Genomic DNA, 21,928 nt, shown 5'->3' on the forward strand with positions numbered 1-21,928 from the left:
AATGTATTTAAATATTTTTTGACTGAACTAAAATTTTGATTTTTTTCTAGATTCAACTCCATCATTATATTCTAGTTCTTCAAGGAAGATTATTTCCTTGATAAGAAAAGTTGCACCTGCCAACATTGTTTTATAATCAATCAAAGTTTAAGCGCGATTCGTCGCTCGCCCTTCGTGATTATTTTAAATTATCTCTACGTCTGTCCATCGACCATTATTAACTTCAGTCCACGTGAACGCTCTGCTGCCTTGGCTATATAAATATCTTATAATGTGAGATTGTGGTGCTCCCTATCTGCTCTCCGATGCTCCAATAATTGGTCGCGAAACCTCAGCAACGCCAGTTGAAGAAACAATGACGCCGCGTTTGGACGTGCGGAGTCCCAATGGCAACAACAATGGTCAAATTTCTGCACAACATGAAGAAATTTCCTGCGACTTGGAAAATTTCCACTTACCAAAGCAACCTCCTGTTGAACTGGCGTTCTCCAACCTCACTTATCACGTGACGGATGACAAGAAAAGTTTTAAATTTTTATAACAAATTTTATTTTAATTAAAAAAAAAATACTTCTAGACAGGAGACTGATTTTGAAGTCGGTCAGTGGAATAATTCGCGCCGGCGAATTGACGGCAATTATGGGCCCGTCTGGTGCTGGAAAATCGTCTCTCCTAAACAATTTATCCGGCTACAGGTTGGGGATAAATTAATTTGACGCACTTGTCGATTCAAATAGAATAAATTAACTTCCATTAAAGAACCGATGGGGCGTCAGGACTGATCACAGTAAATGGCACCGAGCGAAATTTGAGCCACTTTCGCAAGCAGTCTTGCTACATCATGCAAGACAATCAATTGCACGACAATTTACGAGTGGCCGAAGCAATGACGCTCGCAGCCAACCTCAAACTGCCAGACGATTTCTGTAATAAGCAACAAGTTGTATGTGCTTTTTTTATAACATTGAATTAAAAAATTATATATATAATATAATTTTTATCAAGATTGACAACGTCCTGGAAACTTTAGGCCTGTTTGACCACAAGCAAAGCATCACAAAAAAATTGTCTGGAGGACAGAAAAAAAGACTGAGTATTGCTTTAGAGCTGATCAACAACCCTCCAGTCATGTTCTTTGACGAACCGACTAGGCAAAAAATTAAATTAAAAAATTAATAATTTTACATTATAAATTAAAATTGTAGTGGTTTGGATAGTTCTTCCTGTTACCAGTGCATCAAACTTTTAAAAGACTTGAGCAGAGGTGGTAGGACCGTAATTTGCACCATTCACCAGCCGAGCGCCCGACTTTTTGAAATGTTCGACCAACTCTACACCCTAGCCCAGGGTCAATGCGTCTACCAGGGTAGTACTAGCCAACTTGTACCCTGGCTCGCTTCAAATGGCTTCTACTGCCTCAGTATTTACAACCCAGCCAATTACAGTAATAATTAATTAAAAATAAATCAAAAGCATTGAGTTATATTTTAAGTAATCGAATTAACTTCTGGTGAGAAGAACCAAAATCTTGAAAAGCTCTCTTTGGCTGTGGATAATGGAAAGCTCAACATTCAAGACGGTTAAATTTTATAAATTGATTTAGTATCAATATCTTATAATTTGTATCTAGCGGGAGCAGAAAACGTGGAAATCATAAATTTTCCTTTGATCGCAAATCACGACCTGACGCCCTGCAGGGAAGACCTTTCAGTGACCTCAACCCTTCTACAGGAAAAGGAAGTTTTGGAGTCGATTAAAAAGCCGTACCCAACTTCTGAGTGGACCCAATTTTGGACCATTCTCCGCCGCACTGCGCTCTTCACCCGGCGAGACAAGGTAATGGTAACACCTGCAGAGTCACGGATAGGCAACCCGCATTGCCGCGCTGTTCTGCGAGCTGCATTTTTATCTTTTATTCCCAGACTCTGATGTACTTGCGGCTGAGTGCCTACATAATCGTTGGCCTGGTCGTGTGTATTTTGTACAATGACGTTGGGGAAGACGCTGCCAAAGTATTCACCAACGTGAGATTCCTCTTTTTCAACGCCCTGTTTGTTATGTATGGGGCTCTAACCGTTTCAATTCTTTCATGTAAATATGGATTAAAATTTATTTATAATATTTTTTTTTATAAAATTTTATTCGCAGTTCCTCTAGAAATGCCTGTGTTGCGGAAGGAGACCTTCAATGGCTGGTATCCGTTGCGGCCGTATTATTTAGCAATGACTTTGTGCGATTTTCCATTTCAGGTTTTATCATTTCTTTATAATAATAATAAAAAATAATGATCTCTGTGAATGTAGGTGGCTTTTACCCTATTGTATACAGCACCGGCGTATTACTTTACCGGACAGCCATTAGAATGGGACCGATTTGGGATGTTCTTTCTTTCCTCTTTGCTCACAAGTCTGGTTTCGCAGAGTTTGGGAATTATGGTTGGGTCAGCAATGAACATCCAGGTCTTTTTTCTGAGGGCAAAATAATTTATTCACTAAGATTACTGAAATTTTAGAACGGCGTTTTCTTTGCGCAAGTACTCGTCGTTCCTTTGGTGATGTTCTCTGGTGTGTTTTTGCGATTCAGCGCAATGCACCCGTTTCTCCGCTGGATCTCGGACATTTGCTTTGTCCGCTATGGCTTCGAAGGTGTTGTTTTAGCAGTTTACGGTTTCAACAGAGAAACTCTTCCCTGCATCAGCCAAGCATACTGCAGAGACAGAAATCCGCATGACATTCTGCAGAATTTGGAAATGGAAAATGCCAACTACTGGTTTGGCACAGGCGTTTTGGTGGCTCATTTTGCAATTTTACGAATACTAGCCTACATATTCCTCAGAAGCAGAGTTTACTTTAGCCGATAAATTTTTTAAATGTGGAAATAATAAATAAATAAACTTCTTTATAGTCTGTTTTCTTTTAATTTTCCTATCAAAATAGTTGTATATTTAAAATCTTCATTACAAAAGCAGCATTTCTGATTGAATTTTTCCCTCAATATGACTGTGAGCAAACTTTTTGCACTTGCAAAATTTATAATTAATTATTTTACTTGACGGCTACATCATTGGCATTCCTCTTATAATAGAGAGATGAATAAATTATTTTAACGTTTACATGGCTTTGTACATAATGATAAATATATACTCAATTCACATTCTGTTTTTGCATGCATAGCAAGGTGTCAATTACGTAGGTTTTTCATACTTAGGTGAAGTGGTCCCAGGGGGAAACGACTGTAAATCAACATGCTCACATTGAACACATTAAGAGAGTAACAATGATTTTGAGTATTATTTTCTAACACTGTGATTGATACTTGCTAATAATGCAAGGCGTATTTGGCAGCTCTTTTGCATTTTGATTTGCGTACATTCAAAGCTCTGTATTTGGAACATTCAGCTGGGCTAATATTTATTTTAGGTTAATTAATTTAATAATTTTTAATTATCAGGATTGTCTCTAATGCTTTTTTTACACGTATACTTCTGGTAATATTAATACTAGCCAGAAAAAAACTACAATTGTGAATCCTAAATATTGAAGGAAATGTGATTCACACATCCTCACATCAAAATTTCCCTTTCATTTCATTTAATAGAAAATCACAGAAATGGCTCTGATTTGCGTGTACTTAACACAGTTATCATAATAAAATAGAAAATATATGTATTTGATCTTTTTCAGCCTGAAAAACTGCACTGACTGCAAAAAAAAAATGCAGTACATCTGGAAAACAGAACAGTGGTTAAAATACTGACATATATTAAAATGGGTAACGAAAAATATTATAAGCCTGTGCTAGATAGTGAATGTCCTCCAGACCAAAAACAGATCAGTCATTTAAAACCCACACAACAGAAAACTACTGTTCGTCTCTCTCACGTTAGATAAAGTTTCTAGCATGTTTGAGGCGCCACTTGAGCACAAAGTAGGTGGCAAAGCGGATAAGGACTAGAAGAGCCAGGAGGACGCCAGCGTCCAGCCAGTACTCGCCGCCCTCCATGCCCAACACCTCGAGGAACTTGGCCGGCTTCCGGAAGTGGCAGTATTCGACTTCACAGTCCATCTTCTGGCGTCCATAGCCGTACACGGCCAACATCATGCCCTCCAGGCCATACTTGAGGTAGGACGTGTGAAACAACCAGTGCATTGCCTTCGGCGCGTCTTTCATGTGGATGAAGAAGCCGGAGAAAATTGTGCACGGCAGATTTGTTAGGGGACCAAAAAACACCCCATTCTATAAAAGAAGACCAAATTAATTTTTTTCAATAATTGCTTATTTTTCCTTCTCAGATAAATATGTGGTATATTTTAAAAATTTTTGATATTTTTTTTTTAAATTTTTTAATTCAATGTAGTTTTTTCCTGAATTGCTTTTCTTACCTCAACGCTGAGTCCTGCACCAACCATTTGGCCCACGCTCTGAGCCACAAATGACACAAGGAGGCCCATTGTTGAGAACATCAAGAATCTGCTGGCTTCGTAAGGCTGCGCAGACAGGAAGTAGACAAGGGTCGTATAACCTAAAGAACACGCAATCTAAATCCGCAAGTGAGAAAACTTGTGATAATTTTAAATAATTTTTACCTGAATTGGAATGTCGGCGAGTGTCACAGCCAAATAATAACATTTTAAAGAATACCATCGATTGAAATGCTCCCTGGCCACTATTGGCATTTCCAGAGGAACTGAAATTTGTAAACTTATTTTGGAAATTATGGGGAAAGCAATAATGACTCACAAGTGACAATCATGGAAAGTAGTGATGTGAACATTAGGAAAACCACGCTGTAAAAAATGAGGCCAAAATTATCAAAGACGTTGGAGGCTTCGTTTCCAATGTTATAGTAGAGCCCGCCAATCATCAGTCCAACCAGTAGGTGCATTGAGAGTCGCATGTTCATTAAAAACTAAAAAAAAAAATCCTGATTAAATTTTTACAATTTTACTATAGCGTGAAATTGATTTTTTATACAAATTGTTTAGTTTTTAAATCAAATTTATATTGTTCATGATAAAATAATTAAGCGCTCTTATTATCATTATAAATTTATAATGCTGCGCGCTTTCTTGTTATACATATATGAGGCGCTCTTGTTCTCCTCTGTGTGCGTCATTTGATTGAACACGAAAAATTAATTTATATCCATTAGGCAAAGGCCACGAGGGTTCCGGTGCTTTTGCACTCTAATCAGATTGCCAGTTCGTGTGTACCAGCTAATTTTTATCCCAGCTCTAACTGGCGAGTCCGAAGCGGAAACTCCATAGTTAAAATTTCTTTCACAGATGGCGTTCCAGAAAACTCTATAAATTTTTACATAAAAATCTCTAGTTTAATTAAAAATTTCCAAATAATTAAAAAAACATCATTGAAATATGAAGTTACAATTAGAGCGCGCGTGTTTAAATCACTATTTTGTAAATAGAGTTTGACTGAAAGTAAAATTTCGTTGAACTAATTGCGCACATGGACGCACGTTTAGGAACACGGTAAAGAATCTACCAAAATGTGCAACAATAAAGTGTTTGATCTTTCCAAGATTCAAATGGGAATTGATGATAGGGTGTTTGACAGAAAGTCATAGCCTGCACCTTCAACCTTGTTACGCTAACGCAGGCAAAACCCATCTGATCCCTAATTAAAGAAAGATTCCATCATTCTAAATTCTAAATATATTACCATTACATCTTACATCTAGAAATAAAGAGCTAAACCAGTTAAACATAATTGCAGTGATAAAAAAAGGATGAATGAGACTCTTTTCAAACTTTGACCTTGATTTAAAAAAAGGATGAAAAATTGCACAAAGATGGAGAACAAGAATTCATTACTTTAATGTTAATATGAAATTATAAATTATTTAATTTAATTATTTACATAACTTAATTAATGCCCCAAGCCCCAATTGACTTATTATTACCCAATTATCCCAATAAGCATTATTCAAATAATTTTATTTAATTAATCTAAACATTTTTGTTTAGTTACTCACTTTATCCCTCTTGAGCCTATAGAAATTCCTCTTGGTCAAAATGATAAACTGCGTCCAAGGTTTCGCTGGAAAGCCGCCAGTGCAGGGCGATGAGTTGTTGTCCAGAGACATGGGGGCGCCGTTGCTGAGTTTGCCTATCATTTTTGCCAAAGGTCCCGTGGGCAGCAAAGGCGCTCTGACTGGTGTTGTGAGGCCGCTGCTTATTGTCGACTCTGTAAAAATTCAATGTTTATTGCGCACATTTTAAAGTGACAATAAAATCTTACTGAAAATAGTTGGCGTCGGAGCGTAGATTTCTCGCTTCCACTTTTCGCACTTTCCGTTCTGAATGGCCTCCACGAGTTTTTCATTGTACGCTCCAAAGTCTCCCATTGAGATCTCAAGGACTAGAATTTTAATTTATTTTATTTTTCTATTACCAATTTAATCAACTCTTATGTGAAATTGAGATAATAAGAAATGAAACTGAAGTAATGCAGAGAGTGGGATTTTTTCCACTGAGGGAAGGGTTTTAGTTCGCCTGGACGTTATTCTATTAAGGCCCCAAGGCCCCGAAGGAGAACGCGTTCTTGACAAAACTAATAACTATTTGGTGAATAAAAACTAGATAACTATGACATTAGTGAAGCGGTTAAAAATTGTGATAATAATTAATAGGTTTATTCGGTTTAGTCATATCAAGCTAAATATTGATTTTTATAAATTAATTAATTTTTAATACTTTCAGACTGCAGTAAACATGTTCAAAAATAAATTAAACAACACTAATTGATAATAATTCTTGTCTAAATTTGATTATTTTATAAAAAAATAAATGAATTTTTTTTTATTTTTTTCATTGTTAAAAGTTGTTGCTCAACTTTATAATATTAAAATAATTTTATAATTATAAAATAATAAATTGATTTATAACTTAATTTTTATAATTTTAGACATTTTCAACTCGGCATCTGATTTATTGGCTATCCTAGTTATGAAACACAGATTTAATTACAAAATAACTTTTGTCAATGATCAAAGTGTGCGATTTTTTTTAAATTAAAATGTTTTCAACGGGAAAAAAATATCACAGATAAATGATATGCACAGAGCCGCGAGAAGCACCGAGTTTCAGCAGTTGAGGGGGAAGAGGGGGGGTTGCAAATAGTGGAATAAGTGAGGGAGAGGGAAGCTCATTGCCAGCGGCATTGCCTGCTGATTAGAATGTCAACAAACAAAAGGAATAAGAAATTATTAACGCGATTGTTGCTTGAATTATTGTCAATTTTGAATTTGGAAATTCGTTGCGAGTCCGTTGCGGTTCAAATTCGCAATGGAACCCAGGTGAGTTTCAAATTTTCTAGTTTAAAATGAATAATTTTGCCTTTAGAAAATCAATTGATTGTCCTATAACATTGTCGTTTAAATTTGCGATGATTGATCTCTGATTACTAATTTTGCAGCGATTTGGTAACGTTTTCGACGCTTTACGATGCATTGGCGATTGCCAAAACAAAGAGGTCAAGAGTTGAAAATCTTTTGCCTATGAAGGAATTGGCCATGCGGACAATCATCAGCTACGACGTCCGAATCCAATCATCACCTTTGTTGCTGCACTTGCGTAAGTGCTTTTCACAGTATTATTGTTTTTGTTGCAATTATCTAGCTTAATTTTTTTCTTCAGCTCTGTGTTTGAAACTCGAAATCCTGGAGCGGATGCAAGCCAAGGGCATATTGAAAGGGAGAAGCAGCTCACCATGCCTTTGGTCAAAGACTTGATTTTTGGAATGCTGAACAGCCTGTTGGACGCTGCTACTAAGAAATTTGATTTCATAGTCTTCTCCACCTACCACAAATTAGACAAGCAGCGCGACCTGGACATGTGGAAGCTGCTTGTTTGGAAGTGTCCCAATTTGAAGCAAATTTCAGACACTCGAAAGCATCGAAGGCTAACTCCATCGCAGCCTAAGGGACTGGTGAAAGGGATCGGAAAATTCAAGCTTCAAGATGTCAAGGACTTCCTGCTCCAGTTGCCCAATCTCCAGCACATGAGCCTTGAGCAGTACGAGTGTGATAAGGAAGACATGGCATGGATCGCTAAGCACTTCCCGAATTTGATCACCCTCGGCGTTTCCTTGAAAAACGTCACTTCCTGTTTGCTTCCCAACTTATTTTGTCTGCAGAAGTTGGAAGTACTGATTGTTCACAGGGATAGATACGTCGGAGAAGTAAGTTGAAACATTGGTTTTTAATCTTGCAAATAATAAAACTTCTTTTCTTTTAAAAGATGCCCAACAGAAATCTTGAAGTGGCGTGCTTGAAGAATTTCCCCCGACTGCGTTTCTGCTCCTTTTATCCTGAAGACACACTGTACATCACTGATGTGACAGATGATGATCTCCCTAACAGAGATCCAGGGCAGCCCCTTCCACTCGAGCGCTTAACTACTTGTCATTTTATCAAATTTCAACGCACGCCTTACTTGACACATCTCGAGTTTTCTGAGGAACCAGAGGGCGACCCAGCACCCTGTATCTTCTTGACCAACTTGAGAGTATTGAAAGTACATAATCACAGGGGAAGTCTTGTTTGCCATATTTTGACCCTATGTGGCAAGCAGTTGGAGGAACTCATACTGAAGTGCGAGTATGGGGACGACCCGCTGGATTTGTGTGACATTTTCATGCTCTGCCCGCGCCTGCACAAGCTAGATATTTATACTCTCAACGTTGAGTCAAAGCCATTCAACAACCAACTGAATGCCAGTCACTTCCAAAGCCTGAAGGAGTTCTCTTTGGACTGGGGGCTCAGCTACAACTATGCCTCTCAACTGATGGCCCTTGTTCTTGCAGCTCCCCTTCTTGAGTGCTTCATAATGAGGAAAAGCTTCACCATGACAACTGAGGTTTGCACTCAATTGCACCGACCTCTGATCGAGGGAAAAATTCTGCAGCAACTCAAGAAGTTCAAGTTTGGCTCCAACCATGAGCAGCCTGCCCAGCCTGCCGAGTTGCTCCAATTTCTCCTTCTGCTGCCAGTCCATGCTCCCCGACTTGAAAAGATGAAGTGCCTTGGAGCTCATCATTCGTTTTGGAGTCAGATCCAGGCATCGCCAATGGAATTACTAAATGCCATTGAACGCTTCGTGTACAATTGATTCCAGGAGCTGGTTTTTTACTCTCGTGGTTATGAAGATGACTGATTTAATTATCTCAAGAAAAACAACAATAAAACTATAGTTATGTTTGAATCAATTCAATTGTTGTTTGAAATTAAAATTTCTTTAGCTTCATTTCCAGCTAAATTTATTATTCGGCTTAATCTGCAATTATTATATTTCTGAAATTATTTAGATTACAATGTTTAAATATATTTAATAATTGTGGATCTCATCTAATTGTTTGAATATGTGCACTGTCACTTGAATCGGTGCTTTAATTAAATTTATAATTTTTTTTATCAATTTCTTGGTATGGAAAAACTGGCGCCCACTGCAGTGCAAACAATTTGTACCTATCTGTCTCATGTCTGTTAAAATGAGACTAACTAATAAGGTGTTGTCTCAAGTCTTAAGTTCTGCTTATTTTGTTCATGTTCAGCGTCTAAAGTACTGTATTTCTCTGTCTTTAATGAGGAGACCAGCGTTGCCCCTAATTTCAAACCTCCTAAATGTTTTGAAAATTATTTATTATTATTAATTTGTCTTAAATTATTTTTTCATTTCCCATAAAATGCATTTACCCGAAAATGCATTTGTCCTGTCATTTCCCCGTAAAGTACTTAATAAATAATTCTATGCGATTTTCAGGAAAGTACAAATCTATATGAAACTGAAGCAGACTTTAAAAAAGCAACGCAGGTGCTCATGGCTGTGTCTTTGCCAGTGGCGGCGTTTCAAAGTGTGTCCAATGAAGAATTTTTTTTTATTATTATTAATATTGTCTAGTTCTTTTAAGTCAGTTTATATAATTATTATTTGAAATATGATTATTTTGTATGATTAAGGGGGTAAATAGAAGCACTTTTAAGTAAAATTTATTAATTATTTCTCTTATGCTAAAGACAAATAAAAATAAATTAACCAAGCTTCATCAATTTTCTAACATTTCAACTCACTGTCGTTTAAATTTGCAATGATTTATCTCTCATGGTTACTAATTAAATCAAATCTATTAAAAAATTATTACTGTACAAATTTTTTGTGTGTCCCAATATAAAATTTTTGCAAATAAAAACATTCTTTTGCGATAATATCTGACAAGGGAGGCATGATCTGTGCCTCTGATAATAGATTCTGATAAAAGCGACCTATGAGTTCGACGTGACGTACTGTACATGAAATTTACAAGACGACTCTTTATCAGATTTTTTCTTCTCTCCTTCTTCGTGTTTTCATAACTCGAACCTCATTAAGCATGGCGGCTAGACATGATAATTGAAATCGCTTTTGCTCTTTATCAGAAAATTTCCCAAGTGTCAAAAGAAAGAAAGAAACTCACTGTAGTCTGCAGGGTTGTGGTACTGAGGACACACGAGTTGGGCCGCGTCCTTCAAAAAGGGCAGCAGCTGGCGCGGATCGCCTCTGAAGAGACACCGGCCCTCCGCCATCACGTACAACTGGTCCAGGGTTTCAAAGATCAGGGCGCTCGGCTGGTGGATGGAAATGACGATGGTGCGGCCGCCGCGGGCCAGAGACTTCAGCAATGACATGCACTGCTTTGAAGAAGAGCTGTCCAAGCCACTGGTGGATCAAAATTTACCAAATAATATATATTTTTTAATTATTACCTTTTTTACCAACTAAGAAATTCAACAAAAAATTTATTTTTATAATATTTTTAGTGATCTTTTTATTTGATTACTCATTGGTTTTTTCAGCTGGTGTTTTGTTGAAAACATGTAATTTTAATTGAAATAATTAAATCTGATATTATAATAAAACGTTAAAAATAATGAGGCCTATGAAAACAGAGAATTTCATACAAATGTCATAATTTTGATTAAAAAAGTAGATTTGATGTGGAAAAAATGCAGATTGTATTTCAGCTGATACTTACGTAAATCAATCTGAGATTCACGATTTAGAAAATTTACAAACAGATAAAATTGTTTTTAGTAAATTTAAAAAAAAAATAAGTTTGATAATATCTATTTTTTTTTTCAGTTTTTGAAATATTTGAGGAAATTAATACTTCTTATAAAATAACAGATCTTACGTTGTGGGCTCGTCGAAGAACATGACCGGAGGGTTGTTGACCAGTTCGAGGGCGATGGCCAGCCGCTTCCTCTGGCCACCAGAGAGATCACCAGCAAGCGTGTCCTTGCTGTCGGACAGTCCGAGTGCGTCGAGGATCTCGTCCACCCAGCTCTGCTTCATCTGCCTGTTCAGTTCTTGTCCCAGCTTGAGCTCGGCCGCCACGTGCATCGACTCATGCACCGTCAGCAGGGGTTGAAGTTGGTCCTGTTGCATGATGTAGCAAGAGTGGCGCCGAAAAACGGCCGTGTCTCGGACGGCGCCGTTCACTGTGATGCTCCCAGTCACGCCGTCAGTCCTTCGCAAACAAATCACAAATCAGGAAAGAAAAAGTGTAAACAGAGCATTTGATTTATTGTCATGGAAATAAAAAAAAAGAAGTGTTTCTGGACTGGATCTTGACTGGCTGGTATAATCAAAGCTTGCTCACACGTGCGTTTATTTGTTTACCGCGGTGACGACGTATTACAAAGTTGCACTGCGCAGTTGAAAATAAATGAGAAGTCATTTAACTCGCAAGAAAACAGAGGCACGTCATTTTCCCGCGGTGCAAATGCTGCGCAAGTTTCTCTCGGCGTTGAATTTAATTATTATTATTATTGTTGTTGTTGTTTTTATTCGTCCACATTGTTGCAAACTTTTAGAAAAATTAATGTACAAATTTTATTAAATTAGTATTTTGCAGTTTTTATAACTGCCTTTTAATTGAACGGAGAAGAATAATAATAAATAAAACAAAAATTATAAACTAATTTAAAAATTGAATCGTGGCAAAAATAAAAAATAAAATAGAATGAACATAATATTGTAAATTTCAAAAACCATAAAGAAACTGAAGTTTAAGTAGCTACTGCTGTTGAAAATTTGTAAGATAAAACAGTTAAAAAGAATTTTATAAATTTACAACTCTTATCTTTATAGCCGTTCTTGTTTGATTTCGCAATCAATTTTTTAAATCCCAAAACCAACACAAAAGCGCGACTCTTTGCGTAGATATATCACTTTTATAAGCCTGGATTATTTCTGGCCATTTTATCTTTCTTCGGCTGGAAACACCTTTATCATTAAGTAATTTATTTTAAGAACAAAAATAACTGGAGCTAAGAGAAGTCAGCAGATTTTTATAAGATTAAATTCAGAGCAGGGAAAAGCAACTTACGTGTAACCAGCTAGGACGTTCATGAGAGAGCTTTTTCCAGCCCCACTGGCACCCATAATTGCAGAAAGCTCCCCCGCTGGAAAGAGGCCACTCACACCCTTGAGAATCGCCTTCGACTCTGAAACACACGAAATACAATTTTTTTTAATTAAAGTCTCACTTGGCATGAAAAATTTAAAATTGAAGTCAATATATAATTTGCAAAATTAATAACTGCAAAATATCATAATGAATTTAAAATGAAAAAGTCCATATATTTCAGAAACCACTAATATTTTCTCAATTATCAACGTCAGAGTGGAAATTCATTTGAATCTACAACAAAATGGGAAGAAGAATTAAAGTAAGGGGACACGTGTGCCGAGGGTCGCGACCCTTTCCGTCCGGATGCTATTTCTAGCCTGTCAACGAACTCGGCGCCTCCTCGCGCGCTCACCCACGCCCAAGATTCAATTGTCAATGTCGCAAACGACGGCCGGGGTTTCGCAAAAGCAGAGCTCCAGACCAGCGGGCACCGCGATGAAAAGCGGCGCCGCGATTTCGCGCGAAAGGTCGCCTGCTGCTTTTGTGTTTTATATTTGTTGGTGCAGCTGTATCGTTTTGCGGGTTGGTGAAGAGCCAACCAAGGTCTCAAACGAGCGACCGTTTGTATCCTTGAGGTCTTTGGATTGGATTGTTCCCATGTGCGAGCGCGGCTCATATTAGACACTTGGACTATCAGAGAGAGGCACCATTGCCTCTGCACTCGACGCGTTATGTAATTTTTTTCCTAAATTAAACTCACGTTCGCCCAGATGAAAATTGGCTGTAAGGGCAATGACACTATTATTTGATGAGAAAATATAACTTGCAATTTGACGAAGAGTGCTTGTACAAAGAAATTACTTTATGACCGCTTGTGATTATTGCTTTGAAAAGGTCTTGGAGAATTTTATGGAAATTTTTTACTAAGAAATGTGTGAGTTGTGGGTAAATTTTAATTCCTAAAATTTTGTCACTGGGATTTCCTTAGACTTTTGCCTAAAATGAAATTTAATTAAATAATTTAAGGCTTTACGAATCCAAAAAGGGCTTAAAATTGTTGTTCGTTTATAATAGAGATCACCGAAACTTTGTTTGATTTTCACAATTGCAAAAAAAAAAAAAATTAATTCATCTCAATTTTCCTTGAATTAGACCATGTTGGAGCAATTTTAGTGACCAGTTATTTAATAAGCGATTAATTAGCAACTTGTGACTAACGCGTCTATCATCAGCGCATATAAATTTCGCGAGTCGCCAAATTCTGCTCGTGTTGAACCACGCAGAATGATAGCAAGCACCGCACGTGGAACCACTTTAGAGATATAAAACTCGCTGAAATGGCGCGGGACGCAGTGGCTAGATAAAAAAATCAAACCGAAAAAAAATTAACGCGATTCAGGCATCTGCGAACGTGACCAATTCCGATCATTCAAACGTGCATCTTCTCTATACTTCCCGCGGCGATTTTATACTGTTTTTGCTTTTGCTTCGTGGCTGGCAATTTTCGAAATATTTCAAAACAATGGCGGAAACAGTTTCAAAGTCAGTCGAGGTCAGTAGACGCATCATCAAATTTATCTGGCGGCGATCACCTTGGCCGAGACCTCCGCCCAAAGTATTACACTATTACACTCCTCATACAAATGACGAGAGTGACACTCTGCTTCCCTTTTTTGTTCCTAATTTCCAAACAACACTTCGGCCTTTATTTTAATTGTAAGAAGCGTGATATAAAAAAAGGGTGGCTGAAACGTCATCGGCCAAGGTCGACCTTTATTGAAATTTGACTTTTGACCGGCTGCATTTGGCAATGTGGATAAAAGTTTTTCATCAAAAGAGAGTTGAAAGTTATTGAATTTACTCATCACGTAGAGCAAAGGAAGGCATGCGTCACTGCGATTGACTATGAACAGTCAGAGATTGACAAGCATAATTGCATTTATTATCGCCTGGTTGTTCAGGATTGGGTAATTATTGCGGACTTTCAAGGAAAACCTGGATTGATCACTAATTTATGATTAGATGCTATGACTCTCAAAGTTTTTTTTAAATAATTTTATTCAATTTAATTATTCATTTTTATTAAGAAAAAAACTACATTGAATATTAAATATAAATTTTATAAAATATTATCAAAATTCAAAAGATAACGTTTAAATTAAAAAAAAATAACTTCAAATCAAAGAACAAACCATAACTCCACTAAAAAAAAAATACATACAACACATAACAATTAATTAATAATAATTATTTCTTTCAAACTATAATTTCAAATGATTTATTATTTAAATATCATCAAATTTTAGGTTATTTTAAACATACAAGTCTCACAATCCGAAGCATTTTAAGCAAGGGTAAATACAGGAAATTGCAATAAGTAGCATATGTGTCTAGTAAATAATGTATGTACATGATTTCTGAAGTGGAAACCTGACTGGAGAGAAAAACACTATGGACGAGACCGGCAGTCAAATGTTTATGAGAGAGATGATGAGTCATATCAAATGCATAACCTCTGGGCATTCACATCTCCCTCGTATCCTTTGCTGTTAAACCCTACAAAGATTCGACGCAATACAATTTCAACGAGTAAAAGGCAACTTATCATGTCCCCTGCCTGGCGTATTATAATACAAAACAGCTTTTTGTTGATATCAAAAGAGAGTAATGGATCTCGTCTTTCAAAGCTTCAAAAATTTTATTTCGGTAGATTATAATGTAACGGTTTTCCAAACGCAAGCGAGTGAATTTATTTTATCTTTAAAAAAAATGGTTTTACTTTGAATTGAACACAACTGACAGCATAAAATGGCTGTGAATAAAATTCTGGAAGGTTTGTTGTTATCAGTTCTCATTTTTGCCTAATTAGCATGAAATTCCGACTATGCGTGAAGCAATATTGCAGAGTCGTTTGCATGTTTGCCGACGTAATTGGCGCAATTTAAATCGCGATAAATTGCTCTTGTTCCGCAGGTGTCTGTCTGACAAATCCCAAGGAAACATCACGCAATGTTATTATTTGCTGTTGGGTGCAGGTGCACCGAGGTTGAGATCATCACCCGGTCGGTGCGCAAGGTGCAAGAAATTGGAGCTCGCCGGTGCACATGCACTCGGGCGGCAGGACGTGACGCACCCATGTTATTTCCCTGCTCGGAAAATGCAATGAAAAAGAGAACACAGCTGCTTGTCTGGCCGCACATAATGTGACTCACTTTCATACCCCGCTGTACAAATGAGATCAGAGTAATGCGCGTTGGCGAACTTGTTTTGTTTAGATTGGAGGAAAGGAAAAAGTTTTGTCTGTTTATTATTATTGTCTCTCGGCATCAGAGTTGGGAAAGAGATGTATGTATAATGAGGGCGGTTTGAACTTGACAGAATTTAATACAAATGGCTGGTGAAAAATAGTAATGCCTGAAAGAATATTTAGATAATTAATCTATTTGGCTAATTAGCAATGAGGCAAATCAATTATTATTTGCAACTTCCTAAAATCACAAATTTTCATTCACAGGTTTTTTTCTATCCGTTTTCTTATTTAGAGTTCTTTACCAGCTTTGTATGGACCGTGGAAATGAGGGAATTTTACCAGAATATTTATGATTTCACAATAAAATTAAAATAAAAAATAATAATGATAAAATCATCAAGACAAAATAGGCTTCTTTACCATAAAAAAGAATAAGGCCTGACTGAATCTCGGCCTATCGATGAAAAAGTGCAAAATTTTGGAATTATAAACGATTAATCGCTCATATTCGCAAATGTGCAACGTTCCTTTCAATGACTTTAAACTTTATAATAATTCTTCTTTTAATTGTTGAATGCGGCAACATTGTTTGATACGGCCGTCAATATTATGGAGAGGCTAAAATTAAATTTGTGAATAATTGACGCAATCGATATATTATTCCGTTTTGGTGCGAGAAGAACAAAGGAACTCTGCGGGAGCATTATTTCCCCATCGGCTGTGCCAAACAATGGGCGTGGCGATTTATGCATCAGTGGATAGAGGTCAATGCTGCACAATTAAACAAGAAAAGCGAGATTATATTTTTCTATTATTTTAATAAGAAGAATAAGCCCCTCAATATTTTAATAAAATTGATGAATTTCAAGTTCTTCTAGCAGTTTAGTCCAGCTTAATCGTTACAATAGAAAACTCTATTAATTCTTTTCTTGAATAAACCCCCATTCACGTGAGGAATCCACAGACTATTTGTATTTGGAGCGATCATTGAACGGACCGCATGAGACTTTATCTCTGAGCTGATATTAGCCTAGTGCATATTTTTACATCCTCTCTGCTCTTGCCAGCGGATCATGTGACGCGCGACTCTGACTAATTGTCTGTCGTCCATAATTATGCCGTACGCAGATACAATATGCACTTCAGCTGCATTAATTTTGTTGCAGAGCGTTGAGTGGCAAGGGACTTTTTGTAATCGCACATTCATTGTCTGACACCGAAGACGGATCAGGCGCAGCTGACAAATTATTTATTGCAAATCAATGCCTGTGCAAGATAAGATTGCGATTACGCTGCGTGTTCGGTAAAAGAGGCTGCAGGCATACCTGTGGTTTCATCATTACTTTCATTGGCCGAAATTGTTGAGAAAAATTGTGGTTAAAATATAATCTATATCATTAAGTGAAGTTCAATAACTGATAATCATATTTTAATGCCAATATATACTAATTTATTTGAAGAAATAATTTATGCTTTAAAAAAGAGGTTTTATTTAACGTTTTGTCGTAGTATTTTAATTAGTAGAAATAAAATGACAAATTTTATTAATTTTCTATTTATTTTAGGAATTTTCATTAACATTAATGCGTATTAAATTGAAAAAAGCAGCAAAAAGTATAAAATTTATATTATTAAATAATGTAATATTTATTTCATTTACTTTACATTATTAAATAATGTTATAATTTTATTAAAAACTGAGTTTTAATTTTAATTTATAAATAATAGTGAATTTCAAGTCAAATAAAAGGAAATGAAGAAATAAAAAATATAAGATTCTGCGTTTTTTTTTAATTCTTACTGTTGCTGGGCCTAGTTATGGTTGTTTTTAATTGTTTATAATTTGCAACTACAAGGCGAACCGCTGTGTTTTGGTGTTCGCGCCCACCCTATATAATATTTCCGTCAGTATATAAATTACACATATTTCTATCCCAACACGGCCATGACGAGCAAATTGCTCGCGCGAATCTGGACGCATGCAAAGTATGAAAAAGTTCGCGGAAGTGCGTGGCTCACTCATGAAACAAAACGCATAATGGGATGAGCAATGAGGCAGACACTCATTGTGCAAAGAGAATAGCGGCCTTGGTCGCAGTCAGGGATTTTATTTTTTATCCTTTGCTGTCAGCAAACACATGTGAATATCCCCAGCTGGTCGCGAGATCGCCCCGGGGCGGCAGCTGAATCCAAATCGTTTCATTAAAGGCACCTCGATCACGCTGTTTGCACATGGCCTCTTGCTTTTTTGCGCAATTTCATTCTGCTCGGCCTAGTACGCATGAATTTGAAAATTCTGCCAATGAAAAGCTTTCGTGACTTTTTTAACTGCCATTTACTTATTTACGTCAAAATTTTAGACTGCTGATTTTTTTGTAAGATTACATTTTTGAAAATACTTGAAATTAACTGAATGGTTGACCATGGTTACAAATTTTATTAAATTCATCATATCTAAACGGGAATGACCTTTGAAATTAATTTATAATAATTAAAAAGATAAGCAATGAAATGAATGGATGATTTTTGCTGCCATTATTTGTCAAAGTTCTTCATTGAACCTGGGGTCAAACGTTCGGCAATTATATTAGGCAAGTCTTGGAATTTTGAACATAACAAAGAACATCCTAAACAACATGCATTGTGGAATATAAATAATGCCAATGAGCTTGAAAAAAAATTAAAAATTATTATGTTTTATAATGCAATAAAATGAAATAATAAACAAATTTAATAATTTAATTTCTTCAAAGAAACAACTCATGGTTTAATATTGTTGGAAATTTCGTAAATTTGTTAAATTGAGGTCATTGAATGGTTAATGTAAAATAGTTTAAATACTTAGAAATAATTTGATATCAAGGAAATCATTCAAAATGAATGAAATAAACAATGCATAATTATGTTACTTTTTTTCCTTTTACCAAAGTAAAACGATTAGCAGTCGAATAATTTATATAAATGCTTTTATTGGAATTAAAATTTAATTGTTTCAAATTTTTCCTATTTAATTTGAGGATATGCAGTAATGAATTTTTATTAGTTTTTTTATCTATTTATTTTGTTTAGTTTCAATTGAAACAGAATATATTCACAAATTATAATAAAATACCAAAATACTGCTTGCTGTTGATTTTCTTAAATTTTTTCTTAAAAAAATTTACAGCCTGAAGGAACTTGGCCATTTATTTAGTTAAATTTAAAAAATGTAAGTTTAGAACTATACTTTGTAACTTAGCAAGTAATCCACTTTGGGTATAATTGACCCATTAGTAAATTAGGAGATATTCTGCACTCACCCCTTCTGATTCCACTCTTGACGGAGTACGAGAGGTCGTTAAAACCGAGGTCGATGGTGCGCGCGAGCGAGGAGGAGGACGAAGACCTGGTGGACGCGTCGGTCAGGTCGAGGGTGGTTGGTCTGGCGGGCGAGATGTCGAGGGGCGGCGGCCTCTTGGGGCGGCCGTCCACCAACTGGAGGCTCTCGTCGAGCATCCTCTTGTTGCTAAGCGCCTTCTTCTCCCATCGCAGCTCCGCTACTCGGCCCGCGCATCACACCCTGAGCGAAAGGGTCAACGACCCCGGTTGTGTCACACCCCTTGGACACCCTTCGGATGCGAGGCAGAGAACGGTGTGTGCTGGCAAGGGGTGCAAGGGTCGCTTCCCACGCGCGACTCGACTTATCTTAGGTGCGGGGCCTATTCACTGACAGCGCGCCGATGTGCGACGAGTAGCGCGAGTCGAACTCGCGGTGGGACTGTTACGATGGGGAAAATAAACTGCTGCCAGTGCCAGCTAAAGCTAAATGTCGAGGCCCCGGTGCAACGCCATCTATTCTACATGCACAAAGCTATCTAACTCGCAAAACATAAAACACAAAACAAGATATAAATTTGGAATTAATAATTTTACACCTTTTTTATTGTACTGATTCAGACTCGGTAGAATGGTTTATCTTTTTAATTAAAGAGACTCTCGATTTATTTAAAAGTCAGGACTACAATTTATAAATTTTTCCTTCCATGCTTAACTTCTGAAAACCAGAAGCATGGGACTTTTTTGAGTAATTAATCGTTCATTGCCTCCGCCAATAATTATTTTTGGTTGCTTTAAAATTCAATTTTTGATATAAATTTTGAACAACAGTTACGTTTTGATGTTGTATGATTTTATTATAAAATTCTGATAAAATTATTTTCTCCTTTGAATCCATTTTTTGTGACATTTCTTGCGACGTTTATTACTGACATCTAGCACGTGTGTTTCAGAAAAATTGCTTTTGCTGGTGTACGTCACTGCACCAATAAACTCAAAGTCCGCCCCGACTAACCTTTGACCCGCTCCCATGACCACACGATCAAGACACATTTTATTTCAATTGTGCATTTCATGTAAAGCACCCTGACGATAAAAACGATCATTTTTAATTTTTCAGAATTCCCACAATCGAGGACACTTTGAGCGCTGACCCTTTACTTGACCTTTGATTCGTCACCTGATTTTTATTTATTCGATTTTGCCAATTGGCCTCAATTTTCGCTGCAGTCTGCCGGCTCGATTTTGATTGACCCCGGCGCGCCCGACGGGTCGGAGAAATGCCAAACGGCCACTTCTTCTCTCTCACACACTCGGCCGCGCTGATTTGATGTGATCTTTGTCTCCAGACTGCTGCATTAATCTAATCGGTCGGCCTTGTCTTTTGTTGTGCCTCTCGTGGAATTCTTGAGAGGAAAGAAAAAACACTAAATTTTAACGTGTGTGCCACGGGATTAGGCTTCTATTTTTGATTAATTGATAATGTAAAATACGTTTAAAAAGATTCCAAATCTGGTTTTTCATTAAAAAAATATAACAAAGAAAATTATTCTTACATTTTGTTATAGAAAAATATTTATTTAATTTTAAAATGCTAATTTATTTTTATGTTTCTTTATGGTTATTAATTTCATTTTAATTTTTGAATGTTTACTAAAAAAATTAATTTATTGTGTGTATTATCTATGAATTTTATACATTTATGTCTAAAGCACCTTTTGAAAATATAACTTAAGAAGATTTTAGAGAAATAAACTTTGCTCTGTACCCAAAAATTTGATTTTGTTCGATCTATTTTTTATAACATTTTAAATGCGAGTTAATCTGAATCAGCGCGTCACTTTATCGTCTTGCCGATAAGGCTTGCCACTCGAAATGAAAAATCACTTTGATGCCTCTTTGCATTATCCCTTTATTTGCACACCTGTTCTGACGGCCATTTTTCAAGACGCCTCATCCCTTATCTGATCCAAGAGAGAATTGTCACCTGCTGCGATTGCAGCGTTTATTTTGCTTACATTATCGGCAGGCTGCAAAAAAATTAACTTGCCACACCTGCAGCATCTTTCGTTAGATGATAGTGCTGCATGAATCTGACATGTGATTCAATACAAAAAAAATTAATAAATTAAAAAAAAAATTACAAGATAAAAATAATTTTAGTTACATTTGTTAGAGAAATTTCCATTCAAATTTCAAAGAGCATAAATTAGTTATTCAAGTCAAAACTTCCCATAAATTCTAATTTTTGTAAAATAAAAATAAGCTTCAACAGTGGCAGAATGCATGGCAAAAGTTCAATCATTCTTCTATATATATTTTACAAATATCGTGGACAAATTTAATAATAAAAATTGAAATTCATAAATTTCCCTCAAAAATTGTTTTTTAAATAAGATAGAGGGTCAAATTTTAATTAGCCGATAAAATTAAATCAAATTATTTTGTTTTATTTAAAAATGTAAATTTTCTTTTCCGTTTTGGTGCGACTTTGAAATGTAAAAAGTGATGGACTGCTGGTTCAGTGAACTGCTGCGGACGAAAAGACAAAAAATCGTATGGAGAGGGAAAGCGGGCGTGCGAAAGGCGTTGGAGGTGTGCGGAAGCGAAAGCGAGAGTGGTTCCCCGATCGCCGTCAAGGTGAAACGCGGCGGGAGTGAGGGCAGTGGCGGCGAAATGGGGTCGTCGGTCTCGCATCTAGGTCACAGATTCACTTTCAATGCCACCCGCGCACCACTTTTCACACACAGACTCATCTGGGCTCGCGATTATCGGGCGGCCACTCTCGCTCCCCGCTTTCTCGAGGCCGCACCAGCGCTTCTCTCTCCGTTTCTATTTCGCTCTGAACAATATGAAGCGCGTGTTCTTTGAGGAAATAAACATCACCAGTGTTCGCTTTTATTTATTTTTTCTTGAGCAGTCCAAGGGAGGAATAAAATAAAATTTTTATAAATA

At 36.6% G+C, this 21,928-nt stretch overlaps 3 protein-coding genes across 4 annotated transcripts; 2 read left to right on the forward strand and 1 right to left on the reverse strand.

The window, feature by feature from the left end:
- The first annotated feature begins 231 nt into the window (after positions 1-231).
- On the forward strand, positions 232-2,899 carry LOC132198123 (ATP-binding cassette subfamily G member 4-like). 2 transcript variants are annotated; one of them, XM_059621927.1, is made up of 11 exons: positions 232-524; positions 578-695; positions 760-943; positions 1,006-1,151; positions 1,206-1,444; positions 1,493-1,579; positions 1,640-1,836; positions 1,923-2,091; positions 2,149-2,249; positions 2,304-2,459; positions 2,513-2,899. In XM_059621927.1, exons 1-11 carry the CDS (start codon positions 356-358, stop codon positions 2,858-2,860), a joined length of 1,914 nt encoding a protein of 637 aa, XP_059477910.1. In that variant the 5' UTR covers positions 232-355; the 3' UTR covers positions 2,861-2,899. The 2 variants fall into 2 exon arrangements, with proteins under 2 accessions (XP_059477910.1, XP_059477909.1); XM_059621926.1 differs by having other exon boundaries at positions 236-524; positions 1,631-1,836.
- Positions 2,900-3,166: 267 nt separating this feature from the next.
- LOC132198121 (ATP-binding cassette sub-family G member 1-like) lies at positions 3,167-19,432 on the reverse strand. Its single transcript, XM_059621925.1, has 10 exons — positions 18,958-19,432; positions 12,385-12,502; positions 11,188-11,523; positions 10,471-10,712; positions 6,259-6,378; positions 5,993-6,204; positions 4,741-4,909; positions 4,587-4,687; positions 4,383-4,538; positions 3,167-4,236 (listed from the first exon to the last, which is right to left on the reverse strand). The coding sequence occupies exons 1-10, from the start codon at positions 19,151-19,153 to the stop codon at positions 3,883-3,885; spliced, it is 2,004 nt and encodes a 667-aa protein (XP_059477908.1). The 5' UTR covers positions 19,154-19,432; the 3' UTR covers positions 3,167-3,882.
- Positions 7,170-10,095, forward strand: LOC132198126 (uncharacterized). The gene is made up of 4 exons (XM_059621931.1): positions 7,170-7,315; positions 7,435-7,592; positions 7,656-8,199; positions 8,259-10,095. Exons 3-4 carry the CDS (start codon positions 7,729-7,731, stop codon positions 9,126-9,128), a joined length of 1,341 nt encoding a protein of 446 aa, XP_059477914.1. The 5' UTR covers positions 7,170-7,315; positions 7,435-7,592; positions 7,656-7,728; the 3' UTR covers positions 9,129-10,095.
- Positions 19,433-21,928: the final 2,496 nt, after the last annotated feature.

Source organism: Neocloeon triangulifer, unplaced genomic scaffold (genome assembly GCF_031216515.1).
Source record: "Neocloeon triangulifer isolate White Clay Creek 2 clone unplaced genomic scaffold, ASM3121651v1 ptg000012l, whole genome shotgun sequence".
Taxonomy (NCBI): Eukaryota; Metazoa; Arthropoda; class Insecta; order Ephemeroptera; family Baetidae; genus Neocloeon; species Neocloeon triangulifer.

Excerpts from the sequence above, each read along its gene's own strand:
- LOC132198121 (XM_059621925.1), bottom strand. The coding sequence starts at position 19,153 with ATGCTCGACGAGAGCCTCCAGTTGGTGGACGGCCGCCCCAAGAGGCCG. Across the intron at positions 6,379-10,470 it reads CCACAACCCTGCAGACTACA|TCCTTGAGATCTCAATGGGA; the intron begins GTGAGTTTCTTT and ends TTAAAATTCTAG. Across the intron at positions 4,237-4,382 it reads GTGCAGGACTCAGCGTTGAG|AATGGGGTGTTTTTTGGTCC; the intron begins GTAAGAAAAGCA and ends CTTCTTTTATAG.
- LOC132198126 (XM_059621931.1), top strand. The coding sequence starts at position 7,729 with ATGCCTTTGGTCAAAGACTTGATTTTTGGAATGCTGAACAGCCTGTTG. Across the intron at positions 8,200-8,258 it reads GGGATAGATACGTCGGAGAA|ATGCCCAACAGAAATCTTGA; the intron begins GTAAGTTGAAAC and ends TTCTTTTAAAAG.
- LOC132198123 (XM_059621926.1), top strand. The coding sequence starts at position 356 with ATGACGCCGCGTTTGGACGTGCGGAGTCCCAATGGCAACAACAATGGT. Across the intron at positions 696-759 it reads AACAATTTATCCGGCTACAG|AACCGATGGGGCGTCAGGAC; the intron begins GTTGGGGATAAA and ends CTTCCATTAAAG. Across the intron at positions 2,092-2,148 it reads AACCGTTTCAATTCTTTCAT|TTCCTCTAGAAATGCCTGTG; the intron begins GTAAATATGGAT and ends TTTTATTCGCAG.